Source organism: Canis lupus, chromosome 25 (genome assembly GCF_048164855.1).
Source record: "Canis lupus baileyi chromosome 25, mCanLup2.hap1, whole genome shotgun sequence".
Taxonomy (NCBI): Eukaryota; Metazoa; Chordata; class Mammalia; order Carnivora; family Canidae; genus Canis; species Canis lupus.
Genome location: NC_132862.1, coordinates 34,521,754 through 34,537,360, shown reverse-complemented (window position 1 = coordinate 34,537,360; position 15,607 = coordinate 34,521,754). Strand labels below are relative to the sequence as shown.

The 15,607-nt window shown below is 41.3% G+C and overlaps 1 protein-coding gene across 7 annotated transcripts in view; it reads left to right on the top strand.

The window, feature by feature from the left end:
- The first annotated feature begins 3,518 nt into the window (after positions 1-3,518).
- Positions 3,519-15,607, top strand: part of BCL2L14 (BCL2 like 14) — a 36,632-nt gene continuing 24,543 nt past the window's right edge. For 3 of the 7 annotated variants that reach the window (XM_072799003.1, XM_072799004.1, XM_072799005.1), the window contains exons 1-2: positions 3,552-3,644; positions 5,248-5,303. Coding sequence is in view for 2 of the 7 variants with exons in the window: in XM_072799001.1 (XP_072655102.1) it covers positions 5,275-5,303 (29 nt within the window). In the remaining 5 variants the exon portion in view is untranslated. Of the gene's footprint in view, positions 3,645-5,247; positions 5,304-7,139; positions 7,211-15,607 lie in introns of those variants that run through there. The other 4 variants (XM_072799001.1, XM_072799007.1, XM_072799006.1 and 1 more) reach the window with 4 other exon arrangements.

Genomic DNA, 15,607 nt, shown 5'->3' with positions numbered 1-15,607 from the left:
AGAGGTAAAGGATCTGTACTCTAATAACTACAGAGCACTCATGAAAGAAATTGAAGAAGACATAAAGAGATGGGAAAACATCCCATGCTTATGGATTGGAAGAATAAATATTGTGAAAATGCTTATGCTACCCAGAGCAATTTATACATTCAAAATATTATCAAAATATCATGGACTTTCTTCAGAGTTGGAACAAATAATCCTAAGATTTGTATGGAGGCAGAAAAGACCCCAAATAGCCAGAGGAATGTAGAAAAAGAAAACCAAAGGGGCAGCCCGGGTGGCTCAGCGGTTTGGCGCCACCTTCAGCCCAGGGCGTGATCCTGGGGACCCGGGATCTAGTCCCACCTCGGGCTCCATGCATGGAGCCTGCTTCCCCCTCTGCCTGTGTCTCTGCCTCTGTGTGTGTGTGTGTGTGTCTCTCATGAATAAATAAATAAAATCTTTTAAAAAATTGCTTTAGGGATCCCTGGGTGGCGCAGCGGTTTGGCGCCTGCCTTTGGCCCAGGGCGCGATCCTGGAGACCCGGGATCGGATCCCACGTCGGGCTCCCGGTGCATGGAGCCTGCTTCTCCCTCTGCCTGTGTCTCTGCCTCTCTCTCTCTCTCTCTCTCTCTCTCTCTCTCTCTGTGACTATCATGAATAAATAAATAAAATCTTTAAAAAAATAAATAAATAAATAAATAAAAAATTGCTTGAAAAAAAAAAGAAAAAAAAAAGAAAACCAAAGCTGGGGGCATCACAATGCCTGACTTCAAGCTGTATTACAAAGCTGTGACCACCAAGACAGTGTGGTACTGTACAAAAACAGACACATAGATCAGTGGATCATAGAATCCAAAAATGGACCCTCAACTCTATAGTCATCTAATCTTAACAAAGCAAGAAAGAATATCCAACGGAATAAAGACAGTCTCTTCAATAAATGGTGTTTTTCCAATAAATGTTTTTTTCCAATAAATGGAAAATTGGACAGCCACATACAGAAGAATTAAACTGGACCATTCGCTTACACCATACATAAAGATAAACTCAAGATGAATGAAAGATCTGAATGTGAGACAGGAATCCATCAAACTCTTAGAGGAGAACACAGGGAAGAATCTTTTTGAACTCGGCTACAGCAATTTCTTGTAAGACACGTCCATAAAGGCAAGGGAAACAAAAGCAATAATGAACTATTGCGACTTCATCAAGATAAAATCTTCTTCACATGAAAGGAAACAGTCAACAAAACTAAAAGGCAACCTACAGAATGGGAGAAGATATTTGCAAATTATGTATGAGATAAAGGGCTAGTATCCAAGATCTATAAAGAACTTATCAAATTCAACACCCAAAAAACAAACAATCCAGTCAAGAAATGGGCAGAAGACATGAACAAACATTTCTCCAAAGAAGACCTACACTTGGCCAACAAGCACATGAAAAAATGCTTCACATCACTTGTCATCAGGGAAATACAAATCAAAATCACAATAAGATACCACTTTACACCAGTGAGAATGGCTAAAATTAACAAGACAGGAAACAACAAATGTTGGTGAGGATGTGGAAAAAGGGAATCCCTCTTGGACTATTGATGGGAATACAAGCTGGTGCAGCTACTCTGGAAGACAGTGTGGAGCTTCCTCAAGAAATTAAAAATAGAGCTAACCTATGACCCAGCAATTGCACTGCTGGGTATTTACCCCAAAGATACAGATAAAGTGGAAGGACAGGACACCTGCCCCCCAGTGTTCATAGAAGCCATGTCCACAGTAGCCAAACTGTGGAAGGAGCCAAGATGTCCTTTGACAGATGAATGGCTAAAGAAGATGTGAGATAAATATAGATATATAGATATATATATGCCAGGTGTCCTTCAATGGATGAATGGTTAAACAACTATAGTACATCCATACTTTGGAACACTTCTCAGCAATAAAAGGTAATAAACTACTGATAGATGTGATAACATAGGCAAATCTCCAGTGAACTATGCTTAGTGGAAAAAAAAACCCAGTTCCAAAAGTTTGCATATTTTATTATTTCTTTCATTTAACATTCTTGAAATGCCAAAATGATAGAAACAAAGGCTAGATTAGTGCTTGCCAGGGGGTCTGGAGGGGGTGGGAGCATGAGGGAAGGGGGTGTGCCTATAAATGGAACATGAGGGATCCTTGCAATGATGAAAGTATTTTGTATCTTGACTCTCCCAATATCAATATCCTGGTTATGATGCTGTACTGTAGTACTGAATAAACGGTGCATAGAATCTTTATTATTTCTTTTTTTAAGATTTTGTTTATTTTATTTATTCTTTTTATTTTTTAATAATCTCTACACCCAATGTGGGGCTTGAACTCACAACCTTGAGATCAAGAGTCACATGCTCCAACATCTGAGCCAACTGGGCACCCAGGATCTTTATTATTTCTTCCAAGTGCATTTAAATCTACTTTTATCTCAAAATTAAAAGTTTAATTTTTAAAAACAAAACAAAACGAAACACCCCACCTTATTTTTCATAAGTCTGCAAGGTTCAGCTACTATAGACAAGGTGGCTTTGTTGATCTTGGCTGGCCCCACTCATGTATATAGGGGCTTAGCAGATCCAGGTGGGTTCCTCTGTGTCAGCTGGGGAACCACCTGACTCCATTCCATGTATCTATCATCCTCAGAAGGCCAGCCTGCACATGTTCCCATGCCAACTGCACAGTGCACAAGAAAGTAATCTCCAGGCCTGGGCTTTGGTCTCAGCCTTATAAAGGCTGAAGCAAGTTACACAACTTAGCCCAGAATCAAAGGACAAGGCACATCATTGTAGTCACAATGGGAGGGCACGACAAAGTGCTGAGACCATGAAGGACTCTACGGCACCATCCAGGATCACCTGCAAGGCTGAAACCACCCATCGCCACTCTTCCTTCTCCTAGGCAGGCTGTGGCTGTATTCTGTGTTGTTTCAGGGACCTTATAACAGGATCTGAGTGTCTCTTTGCCAAAGAGAGGTCACAGGGGAAGAGGATATACAATGTCTGAAACCATCCTACACTGAGCCCAATCTGCCTCTACATGTCCCACTGTCATGTGCCTCTACCTTACCCCAGACTCAATCTTTATTCCATATGCCTCCCCATCTGATTCCTTTTCCCACCCCTTACATCTTCTAGAATCCCTGTGCCTTTCCTAGCACTCACCAGACTTTATTTTCTTAGAAGCCCTCTCCAAAGTCACTGATCAGTTCTTTTGGCCTCCCATTTCCTCATCTGCAAGAGATGGATGATAGCAATACCTCCACGGCCCATCAGAGCTGATGCCAAGGTGAAACAATGTAATTCACATGATGGGTCTACCCTGCCTAGTGTGTCATAATTCCTCAATAAATTGTAGTGGCTCTATTTTCTTTTAACATGGCAGCAAGGGGCACGCTTAGCCTAATTGCAGGCAAGTAAAGGAATCCTAGCATTCCAAATGAGAACTCTGAAAATATTTCCCCATAGAAACACAGTTCTAAACCATGATTGTATTCTTCAGACTATTATTACTCCTAACGATTCTATGGCTCTGGTGTTTCAGCTTGATCCTGCAAGTAAAATGGGCTCTCCTGGACTGGCCTGGCAAAACTAACCACCATGAAGTACATTATTACAGGAGGAAAATGTGAGTTCTAAACAAATCCTTTACAAAAGAACTTTTGAAATAGACCCCACTCTGAAGTTGGATACTGCCTAGATATGAATACTATGAAGGCAGATACTTTGGAGATTGCAAATGTATCAGGCTGATGAATGGTAGATATTCTACTGACCTGCATTCTCTGAGCAAGAACCTTATGAATGAGGCCACCTGCCAGAGATACTCAGGGCCAAGGGTGGAAAGCAACACTTCCCCCAAAGGTAGACTTCCAGGGAGTGAGGGAGTCAATGGGAGATCACTATCAATACCTGACTATGCAGCAGTTAGGGAGAAGTCTTGGAAAGCAGCCTCAGAAGTGGGGAAAACAGAGTCCTGAAAGTGATTCTAGGGGGGTGCCTACTTGATGTTGAGAAGCCTATGAAAACAGAAAGGTTGTAGCCAGGAGCTTGTAGAAGTCTATTTGGAACCCAGGCAGAAAAGGAATGGCTTGACCCATAATTCATTTTTTTGTTCTGTTTTGTTTTTTAAAGATTTTATTTATTTATTCACGAGAGACACAGAAAGAGGGACAAAGACACAGGCAGAGGGAGAAGCTTCCCACAGGGAGTCTGATGAAGCACTTGATCCCAGGACCCCAGGATCATGCTGAGTCGAAGGCAGATGCTCAACCACTGAGCCACCCAGGCATCCCTTGACCCATAATTTGAAAAAGAAATGGAATGGCCTGGAAAAATAGAAAAACTATAGCTTCATGGCTAAGAGACTAGAAGGGATGGATTTGGGGCTCTCATGTGGAAGTGCTTGATAAGGTTTGAATAATCTATACCTGAAGCTAAGCTGAAAGGTTTCAGTATACAATTGGGAAGCACTCAGGACTTTTCACTGTAGTAAAGTTTGGCATGAATTGACCTGCTAGGTCCACAGGACAGCAATGAGCAAAATAGGAAAAAGCAAGGGAAAGGATGTTGCAAGAAACACAGCAAGTGGGCAAAAGATCTGGCTTTTTGTGGAGGTACAGTCTCTTTCGTGCTCTGGGCTAGGGAGAGCCAAGAAGGAACCTGAGTGAGACCCATTCATACCCGGACACAGGTTTCCAGGGCTTGGTCTCTAACCTGTTAGTGCACCAGGCAGCCCTTATATGTGCTGTGTCTGTGACTCCACGTGGACCTGACACGGCACCAAGATCTATAGTGATGCCGAAACACAGCAAGCTAGTAAGGAATCTCAAGGATGTATCCTATATTCCTGCCTACTGCATCCCTGATGGTGGTCATGAAGCCTCTGCTTGAATAATTTCACTGATGGAGTCTCACTTCTTGTGAGACACCCAGGTCCCTATTAAAGGACTGTCATGTGAAGAATTCTCTCCAATCAGCCAGATCAAATCTGCACCCTGGTGACTTCTAGCCTTTAGTCCTCGTTCTGTTCTCTGGAGCTGAGTAGCTAAATCTAATCCTTCCTCCCCATGAGACATAGTTCCATTTTCCTTAAATCTACTCTCTTCTAGGATTAATGGTCCACATTACACAACCTTAATAACCAAGTCAATGAGCATTTTGTGATGGCTTTAATGTAAACAGAGCACAGTGCACATGCTAAGTGAATAAATTGTCTCTTTGCTCTTCAGGTAAACGGGGCAAAGACAGAAGAATGGATGACAAACTCTAATACAAAGACTGATAAGTACTACAAAACATTCAGAACTTGCTATGGGGAAAGTGTAGACCAGTTCACCTTGGGGGATATGGAAAGGCTTCTAAGAAGAGGTGGGATTTGAGCTGGGACTTGAAAGACTTTGACAAGCAGATGCAGGGAAGGAAGTGGGTGGTGAGTGAAACGAACAGAGGATATGATACGGGCTTGAGGACCCTGGTTCTTAACTTCCTACTTGACCTTGAGCATATTTAAAATGAGGACCCTAGGGACGCCTGGGTGGTTCAGTGGTTGAATGTCTGCCTTTGACTCAGGCCATGACCTGGGATTGAGTCCCACATCAGGCTCCCTTTGAGGAGCCTGCTTCTCCCTCTGCCTATGTCTCTGCCTTTCTGTGTGTCTGTCATGAATAAATAAAATCTTTTTAAAAATGAGGGCCCTAAAGTAAATGATCCCTAACACCTAGTGACAGAGATCCAAAAGGGTTTGAGTTGAAGGATTCCAATGAAGGCAAGAGTCCAAACCTGTGATGCCCTACCCGTATCAAGGGAGTGATCTGTATGTTTGGGACAGGGGCATAAGAGGAGGATAATTCATTCACTGTTCTGCCTGTCAACTGATACAGAACTCTTCACCACTCTGACCGTGTCATTTTGGGGACACTGACAATGGCCTTCTTAGAATGATGACCTTCTTTTTTTTTTAATATTTATTTATTTATTTTTTATGATAGTCACAGAGAGAGAGAGAGGCAGAGACACAGGCAGAGGGAGAAGCAGGCTCCATGCACCGGGAGCCTGATGTGGGATTCGATCCCGGGTCTCCAGGATCACGCCCTGGGCCAAAGGCAGGCGCCAAACCGCTGCGCCACCCAGGGATCCCGAATAATGACCTTCTTATAGAAATTTATTTTTTTTAAGATTTTTTAATTTATTTACTCATGAGAGGCACACACAGAGAGAGAGAGAGAGAGAGAGGCAGAGGGAGAAGCAGGCTCCATGCAGGGAGCCTGACATGGGACTCGGTCCTGGGTCTCCAGGATCATGCCCTGGGCTGAAGGCCGTGCTAAACCGCTGAGCCACCCAGGCTGCCCAATGATGGCCTTCTTAGAATAGCAGTTACTATGAGCCAGACACCTTTGGGAGCATTATATAATAACACTTGCATCCCACTGAATCCTCAGAACAATCCTATGACATAAATACAAGTTTGATTATCCCCATTTTATAGATAAGAAAACAGAGGCATGGAGAGATTAAATATCTTGCCCAAGTTCATTGAGCTAGTCTTACAGTGGAGCTAGGATTTGAACTCAGGTAGTCTGGCTTCCTGCATTACTTCTTCAATAAAAAAAAAACACAAGGGCAGAACTGGATACAGCTCTGTAGGCATGTTCTCCCTCAACAGGGGACAGTACCGTGACATCCTAGCTCCTTTTGCATTCCCATCAACTCAGCCTAAGACAGCCCCAATTTTCTTGGCAGCCATAACATATCAGTGATTCACACTGAGTTGGCAGTCATCTAAAATCCCTAAAACCCTTTTGACGGGAACTGTTCTTAAGCCAGGTCAGTCCCAGTCTGTTCACATGCAGTTGATCAGTTAATCCAAAATGCTGGGTTTTTCATTAAGCCCCATTAGATGCTATGTTTTAACTCACAGTTTCACCCTACAATAATTTTGAAATACAATATGTTAGCCAATGGTATCTCTCCCAGCTCAGTAATAATATAAAATAATCTGCTAACGGTCCTTGGAGCATTCATTAACCCTGAATGTTTTTCATATAGTATCTTCTACAGTAGTTTAGTCTTTACATGAAGTCCTTTATGATTGCTGTTGTTGTTACCATTATTCCCACTTAAGGGGACAGCAAATCAAGGCTGGCAAAGTGAAGAAACTTGCTCAATGTCCAATTAGGAAGTGACAGACCCAAGGTTCGTATCCAGGATCATCTGATTCTTGGGGCCACAGCTCACCCAAATGCTTTCCCATCTCTTTGCATCATCTATAAACTTGCCATCATCTAAGTAATTACCAAAAAATGTCAAACAGAATCAAGGACAGAACTCAGAGAGGTAAATCATGCCTATATGAACCAATTATTCACATAGTCATACAGAGATGGAGGCATTTTCTTACAGAATATTGAAAGGCCGGAGAGGTGGGCCAGGTAGCCCAAACTCACACACCTAGGGAAAAAAGGAGATAGGAGAGAAAAGAATCCAAAGAGCTCAGGACCTTCATTCCATCAGCACATGGTTGGAGTATAAATGGGTAGAAATTTTTTAAAAAAAAATTAAAATAAATAAATAAATGGGTAGAAATAAACCCAGAAAGTTTTGCAGTTACAGCATCAACTAGACTGCAATTCTCCAACTTGTTCACATGCATCTCATGAGAATATTTATCACAAACCTTGCTGGAGTGAGCATGCACTTTATCAAAGACACCCCCTAACCTGTGCAAGATGGGATTTCTTTGCGCTTACTCTCCGTGAATACTCAGAACCTCCCATTCTAACGGTTTGCAAATAATTCGTTTATTTTTTTTAAGATTTTATTTATTTATTCATGAGAGACAAGAGAGAGAGGCAGAGACACAGGCAGAGGGAGAAGCAGGCTCCTCACAGGGAGCCCGATGTGGGATTGGTCCCAGGACCCCGGATCACACCCTGAGCCAAAGGCAGACACTCAACCACTGAGGTACCCAGGTGCCCCATAAATCATCCGTTTAATAACGTGGTATAGGATTATGCAGGGAATCACCATAGGTAAGCCTTTTGAGGGGTGCCAACTCCCTGAAAACTGTGCAAGTCATGTCCAATCATCAAGCGCCATCACACCACAGTGGCCCCCGGGGCTCCCCACACCAGGCCTGTGTTCACTTAGAGCTGATAACACACCTCCACCATCTCCTCTTGCTTGAAAGCTTCAATTTTTCTTTATTATTTCCCACTGAGGCTGTTTGATAGAGAAAAAAAAATTTGAACCAGAGTGTTCTGTTTTCTTCCTGATTTCTGTCATTGTAAATGAATCTGAAAAAAAATCCTTTCTTTTGTCATATTTTCAAGAACCTCAGCAAAGAGGCTGACACATACTCCAGGCCTATTCCACATTTTGTATTTGCATTTTGTCCTAACCATTGACAAAGACTCTCTTCTTGACTGAACTGTAGCCAGGCTCCCCTGAGCCCAAAGAGGCCCCATCCTGGAGGCATGTTCTCCAAGAGCCCAGTTTTTGTAAGAATCCTGCCAAGTTGGTTTAGCCAGAATCTTCCACCCTTGACATCAGATCAGCCTTGATATCTGACCAGATCCTTCATCCCCAACCATCTCCTGGGGAATGTTTGGCCACCCTGGCCTGCCTCCAGCAAGAATCCTATCAGGTTGGCTTAGCTAGATTCCCCCTTACCCCTGATTCTTCTGGCAGTTTTCCATCCACTGACCTCTCCACCCTGCTTCTTGGCTAGGAAGTCCCACGTTTCCCTGTTGGATTCAGAGCTAAGTCAGTTCTCCCTCCCCTAGTGCCAAACCTCACTGTGGTGGTCCCTATACATATTCCTGAATATCGTCGACCTTATCATTTTAACAAGTGACAGAATAACATTTTAACAACTCCTTTGGGCATCTATTACATGTATTCTTATTTATTTATTTTTTAGATTTTATTGATTTATTCATGAGAGACACAGAGATAGAGGCAAAGACATAGGGAGAAGGAAAAGCAGGCTTTCCACAGGGAGCCTGATGTAAGGCTTGATCCCAGGACCTGGGATCATGACCTGAGCCAAAAGCAGATACTCAATCACTGAACCACCCAGGTGTCCATACATGTGTTCTTTTAAAGTGGGAGCTCATGCAAGAACTTCCTTTTGGCCTCAAAGTAAAATGCCCCCTTTGCTTGCTTTTCCAGATCACTCCCTTTTACATCCTACCTAGTAAAAGGCAGAATCAGGATTTGGCTCCAATCTATTTACCTACATAGCCTGAGCCCTTCTGATACTACATTATTTGTCAGTGAGTCAGTAACTGTAACTAAGCCGTTAAAAACAACCAATACCAGAACCTCAAGATCTCCATCCAAATGCCTCTCAATCAATCAGATAATCAAAGAGCCTGAAGTACCATGAGGTGCAGAGAATTAAGTGAATTAACCCAGAGAATTAAGTGATTTAACCCATGTTAGGAGATAATTTTTTCAAAGTAAAATAAACAAAGCTGGCCCCTGGGTAAAATAGTAAGGACAGATTTTAAACAGAAAAGTACTATTGCAATGGGGGAAGAGTCCAGTGTGAACTGAAATAAACTAGGATTTGCTCAGGAGTGAATGGGTATTTTAAAGGGAGAATGAGGGGTGCCTGGGTGACTCAGTCATTGAAGTGTCTGCCTTCTGCTCAGGTCATGATCCCAGAGTCCAGGGATCAAGTCCTGCATGGGGATCCCTGCTCAGTGGGGAGCCTGCTTCTCCCTCTGCCTCTGCTATTCCCATTTATTCTCTCTCTCTCTCTTTCGGTTAAACAAATAAATAAAATATTTTAAAAACAAAGGGAGAATGAGAACCAGTGAGCAAAAAAGGAGTAGAGACCCAGTGAACAGAAGAATGAAAAATTACAGAAAGGAAAGGAGGGTTGGTCCAAGTGAAACCATCTGTGTTGGTTAGGCTCCTACCCTCACACAAAGGCTGGCAGACACAGGCTCTGTGTTCAGGTGATGGCTCAAACAAACTGTAAGTTCTTGTGTGATCCTTGAGTTTGTTCAGGCAAGCACCTTAAGGGGGCCTAGCTCAGGCCATGGTAGGGTGTGGCCATGAGCTCTTGGAAATTATGTTAGTGCTCCATTCAAGTCTTTGTGGGCCAAGAGTGAGGCCTAGTCAGGGAAGGGCTCAGAATGAGGCTGGCTAGAATGTGGTCAAATAGAATCTTTGTCAACTCCCACATAATCCAAAAGAACATGTGTCAAATATTGTATCTACCTCATTAATGGATGGTGGAACTGGTATAATATTACAACCAGTTCAAAGGACAATTCATACTGTCACACATTTATAGTCAGTTAAGGAATGCTGGAACCAATTGATAAATAGAAGCAAACTGGAAAAAACTAGTCAATACCTATAGGAGATCAATAACCCCATTCCATCGGGGAAACATGTTAATAGAAAGAACACTTTGCATTACTATCAGTCTCCTGTAAGTCAGCTTTTGTCTCTACAGAACTGTAAAATAACCCAATCTAAAGCAAGCAAAGGTGTCACATGTAGAAAATCAAATAATCTCCACAGTTTCTAGCATTCCATTGAAAAGATAGCCAATAACATCTTTCCGTCCATTTCAAAATCTTGTTGTTCCCTACACCAAGCTCAACAGCAGTAAAATTGAGTCAAGAAAATAAAAAAAGATGATTGAAAAGCATCAACAATCAGGGATATATCTATACAGTAAGTATTAAGAAGGCAGTCAGTTTCGGTGGTTAGGGTCCTGAACTCAGAAGCCTGGCCGCCTAGGCTCCCTCAAACCCCAACTTTGCCACTTGAGGTCGTATTATGTTGGGCAATTTTACTTGGCTTCCCTGTGCCTCAATTCCGTATCTGTAAGATGGGCATAACACGAGTACCTATCACATAGCTGAGTTAATCATTGATAAAGACTCAGTAAATTACAGGTGCCACCATGATGCCTGTTGGAGCCCATGGCCATGAAACCATGCCTGTCTTTAGCCTACAAGGCAATGCTCAGCTAGGCCAGAATCCTATCTTCATTATCACTAAGTTCAACATTAATTCCTTCTCTCAAGCTTCCCCTTGCTTCTAGGAGACTAACCAGTTGCCCTCCGCGAAGTACAAGATTCGAGTGTAGGCAAAATTTAGCACCATTGCTTCCTGTGACTTTAGAGATGGCATTAGCATCAAGTATGAAGTTCTCTTTGTTTATCAAGAAGGTTTAGAAAAAGTCAAGGTATTTTTAATCTGCTATCACAGTTATACTCTGCTTCTGTGCCAATGTGATCTCTGTACCAAAGCATCATCCATCTTCCTCTGGTCATAGCAATCCCGCAACACTACCACTTCACTTCCTTTATTTGGTCTTCACTCAAACATTCTAACCACGACTTAAAGGATTTCCTTACAGGTGTAGAGGACAGAGAAAACCTTTTCCCCTGGGCTCTTAGGTACTTCACCTGGACCCTGCAAATTAGACAGAAGCAGATTAACAACAGAAAAACAAATAAAAGTTTATTAACACATACAGCTTACATACACATGGGAGAAACTCAGTGATGTGTAACTCAAAAGGGTGGCTAGAACTTGGGGCTTATAGGGCATCTTAACAGAAAAGCAATACATCTATACAACTATAGCAAACAAAGAAACAGCTATTAACAGGCATGCAAGCACTGGATTTGGCTGTCCCCCAGGGCTCAGAGCAGAGGGAACAAGAAAAATTCTTTGAGTTTTACCTAAGAAAGTGCACACTTTACAAGTTGCTGCTCAAGGGTCTTGCTTCTAATTAGCACCAGTCTAAGTGCTAACTGCAATCCTTCCTGGAGCCTGAAAGAGCTGGTGGGCACTTCCCCTCCCTTCTCCCTCCTAGTGGCTCCAATAATAAAACCAAACTGTTGGTATCTCCTTGGAAGGATCTTGTCAACACACCTAGTGCCCCAACTTTTAAGGTCGCCACCTGAGGAATGAGCTGCCAAATCACCCAGCTCCAATAGCCAACATGGTTTGCCTCTGCCTTCTCCCTCTAGCCCACTCCAAATCACCAGTATCTCCTCGGAAGGAACTTATACATGTGTCTGGCACCCCAACTTTTGTAGATGTCAGCCAAAAGACAGACCCCCAGATGACCTGGTTCTGAAAGCCAACAGGTCTTGTATTCATAAATCCCACAGGACTATAGCAAGCAATGAAGCAGTTCTTAATGGGTGTAGGAGCACCCAACTTCACAGCTATACACCGAGGTCCAGTGCAAAGAGAGCAGACAAAAAAGCCTATCTCTCTCAGTTTCCATTGGAAGGTCCCCCAAAGTAATTGCATACTTTCCCAGCTGCTGCCTAAGGGTTTGGCTTCCAATCAGCCTTCATCTAGGTGTAAACTGTGATTCTCTCCTTTGGCACACTAACAGCTTTCAGCACACCCTTAACTACTGGGAGCCACCAAGAACAAAGTGTCTGAGAGACACTCAAGAGCCACTAGTAAAGAGATTGACTCAGTACTCAAAAATCTCCCGGCAAAGATAATGAAGATGGCTTCATTGATAAATTATACTAAATACTTAAAGAATTAATACCAATCCTTCTTAGCCTCCAAAAAAAATAAAAGACAAGGAAACACTTCCAAACTCATTTAATAATTCTAACATTACCCTGATACCAAAACCAGACAAGAACATTACAAGAAAAGAAAATTAAAGGCCAATATTATTGATGAACATAGATGCTGAAACACTCAAAAAATAGTAGCAAGCCAAATTCAATAATATATTAAAGGAATCAATACACTATAATCAAGTGGGATTCATTCCAGGGATGCAAGTATGGTTCGACATTCACAAATCAATGTGGTGATATACTGCATAACAAAATGGCAGATAAAAATCATACCAGTGGTCAAATCAGACCACTTGATGTAGAAAATAGCATTTGACAAAATTTGACAAAATTCATCTCATAATGAAAACTGCCAACAATCTGATCTATAAGGAACATACTTCAACATAAGAAAGGCCAAACATGACAAATCCACAGTTAGCATCACATTCAGTGATGAAAACTGAAAGCTTTTCCTCTAAGATCAGGAATAAGACAAGGATGCCCACTCTAGCCACTTCTATTCAACATAATATTGGAGTCCTAGCCAGAGCAATTACACAAAAGAAAGAAATAAAAGATATTGAAACAAGAAAAGAAGTAAAATTGTCTCTGTTTGTAGATGACATATTATAACCCGAAAGTCTCCACCAAAAAAACCTGTTAGACCTAATAAATGAATTCAATAAATTTCAGCTACAGAACTCAATATAGAAAAATCAGTTGTAGGGACACCCGGGTGGCTCAGTGGTTGAGCATCTGCCTTTGGCTCAGGTCATGATCCTAGGGTCTTGGGGTCAAGTCCTGCATCAGGCTCCCTGCAGGGAGTCTGCTTCTCCCTCTGCCTATGTCTCTGCCTTTCTCTCTGTGTGTCTCTCATGAATGAATAAATAAATAAATAAATAAAATCTTTTTAAAAAATCAGTTGCATTTATATATACTAACAATGAACTAGTGGAAAAAGAAAATAAAGAAAACAATCCTGTTTACAATAGCATCAAAAATAGTAAAATACTTAAGCATGAATTTAACCAAAGAGACAAAAGATCTATATCCTGAAAACTATAAAACACTTAAATTTAAAAAGACACAATTTTCACTCATTTTCTCTCCTTTACCCTATAATCCCTTTCACTATTTTTTTATATTCCCGGTACGAGTGAAACTATATAATGATTTTCCTTCTCCTATTGACTTACTTTACTCAACATAACACCCTCCAGTTCCATCCACGTCGAAGCAAATGGGGGCTATTCATCATTTCTAATGGTTGAGTAATATTCCATTGTATATATATACCACATCTTCTTTATCCAAAATGAGTGGGAAAAATCAGAGAGGGCAACAAAACATGAGAGACTCCTAACTCTGGGAAACGAACAAGGGGTAGTGGAAGGGGAGGTGGGCAAGGGGGATGACTGGGTGATGGGCACTGAGGGGGCCACTTGACAGGATGAGCACTGGGTGTTATACTATATGTTGGCAAATCGAACTCCAATAAAAATATTTAAAAAAATAAAAATTAAAAGATACAAATAAATGGGTAGACATTCATGCTAGTCATATACAGATTCAGTGCAATCCCTACCAAAATCCCAATGACATTTTTCACAGAAATAGACAAATAATCCTAAAATTTGTAAGGATCCACAAAAGATTCCAAATAGCCAAAGCAATCTTGAACAAGAACAAAACCAGAGGCATCACACTTCCTGATTTAAAACTATATTGCAAAGCTGTAGTAATCAGATCAGTATGGTATTGGCATAAAAACAAATAACATAGATCTATGAAACAGAATAGAGAGCCCAAAAATAATCCCATGTGTATATGGTCACTTAATTTTCATCAAAGGAGCCAAGAATATGCAATAGGGAAAGGAAAGTCTCTCAAATAAATGGTGTTAGGAAAACAGGATATCTTCCTGCAAAGGAATGAAACTGGATTCCTACCTTGTACCACACACAAAAATCAACAAAATTGATTAAAGACTTGATTGCAAGACTTGAAACTATAAAACAGAAGAAAACATATGAGTTAAACTCTTTGGCATTGGTCTTGGTGATGATTTCTTGGATTTGAAAAAAGCAAAAGAAACAAAGCAAAAATAAGTAAATGAGACTACATCAAACTAAGAAAGCTTCTGCACAGCAAAGGAAACCATCAACAAAATGAAAAGTCAACATATGCTGTGGGAATAAGCATTTGCAAATAATATGTCCAATAAGAGATTACTATCCAAACTATTCAAGGAACTCCTACAATAGCAAAAACAAAAACAAAAACAAAAACAAAACAAAACAAAACAAAACAAAAACCCCCCAAACTACCAGGTTTTTAAACGGGCTAAGAACCTCAATAGACATTTTGCCAAAGAAGAGTTACAGACAGCCACCAGGTACATGAAAAGGTGTTTGCGATCACTAAGCGTCAAGGAAATGCAAATCAAAACCACAATGAGGTATCAGCTCATACCTGTCAGGTTGTCTATTATCAAAAAGGCAAGAAATGTTAAATGCCCATGAGGATGTGGAGCAAAGGAAACTCTTGTGCCCCGTTGGTGAGAATGTGAACTGAAACACACACTATGGAAAACCACATGAAGTTTCCTCAAGAAATATCTATAAAATAGAATATTTTCAGCCTTAAAAATGTAGGAAATCCTGCCATTTGTGACAACATGGATGAACCTGGAGAACATTGTGCTAAGTGAAATAAGCCAGACAAATTTGCTTGTTGTCATGTATATGTAGAAGCTTAAAAGCAAAAACAAACTGGTAGAAACAGAGCATAGAGTGATGCCAGTAGCTGGGAGGCGAGGGAAATAGGAAGAGGCTGGTGAAAGCTTACAAACTTTCTTATAAGATACATAAGGTCTGAGGATCTAATGCATAACATGGTGACTTTATAGTTGATAAGACTGTATTGAAAAAATCAAAATTTAAGAGGGAGCTTAGGTGTTCTCACCCCCCGCCAAAAGCATGTGATGTGATGGATTTGCTGATTGACTCCATGATGAAAGTCC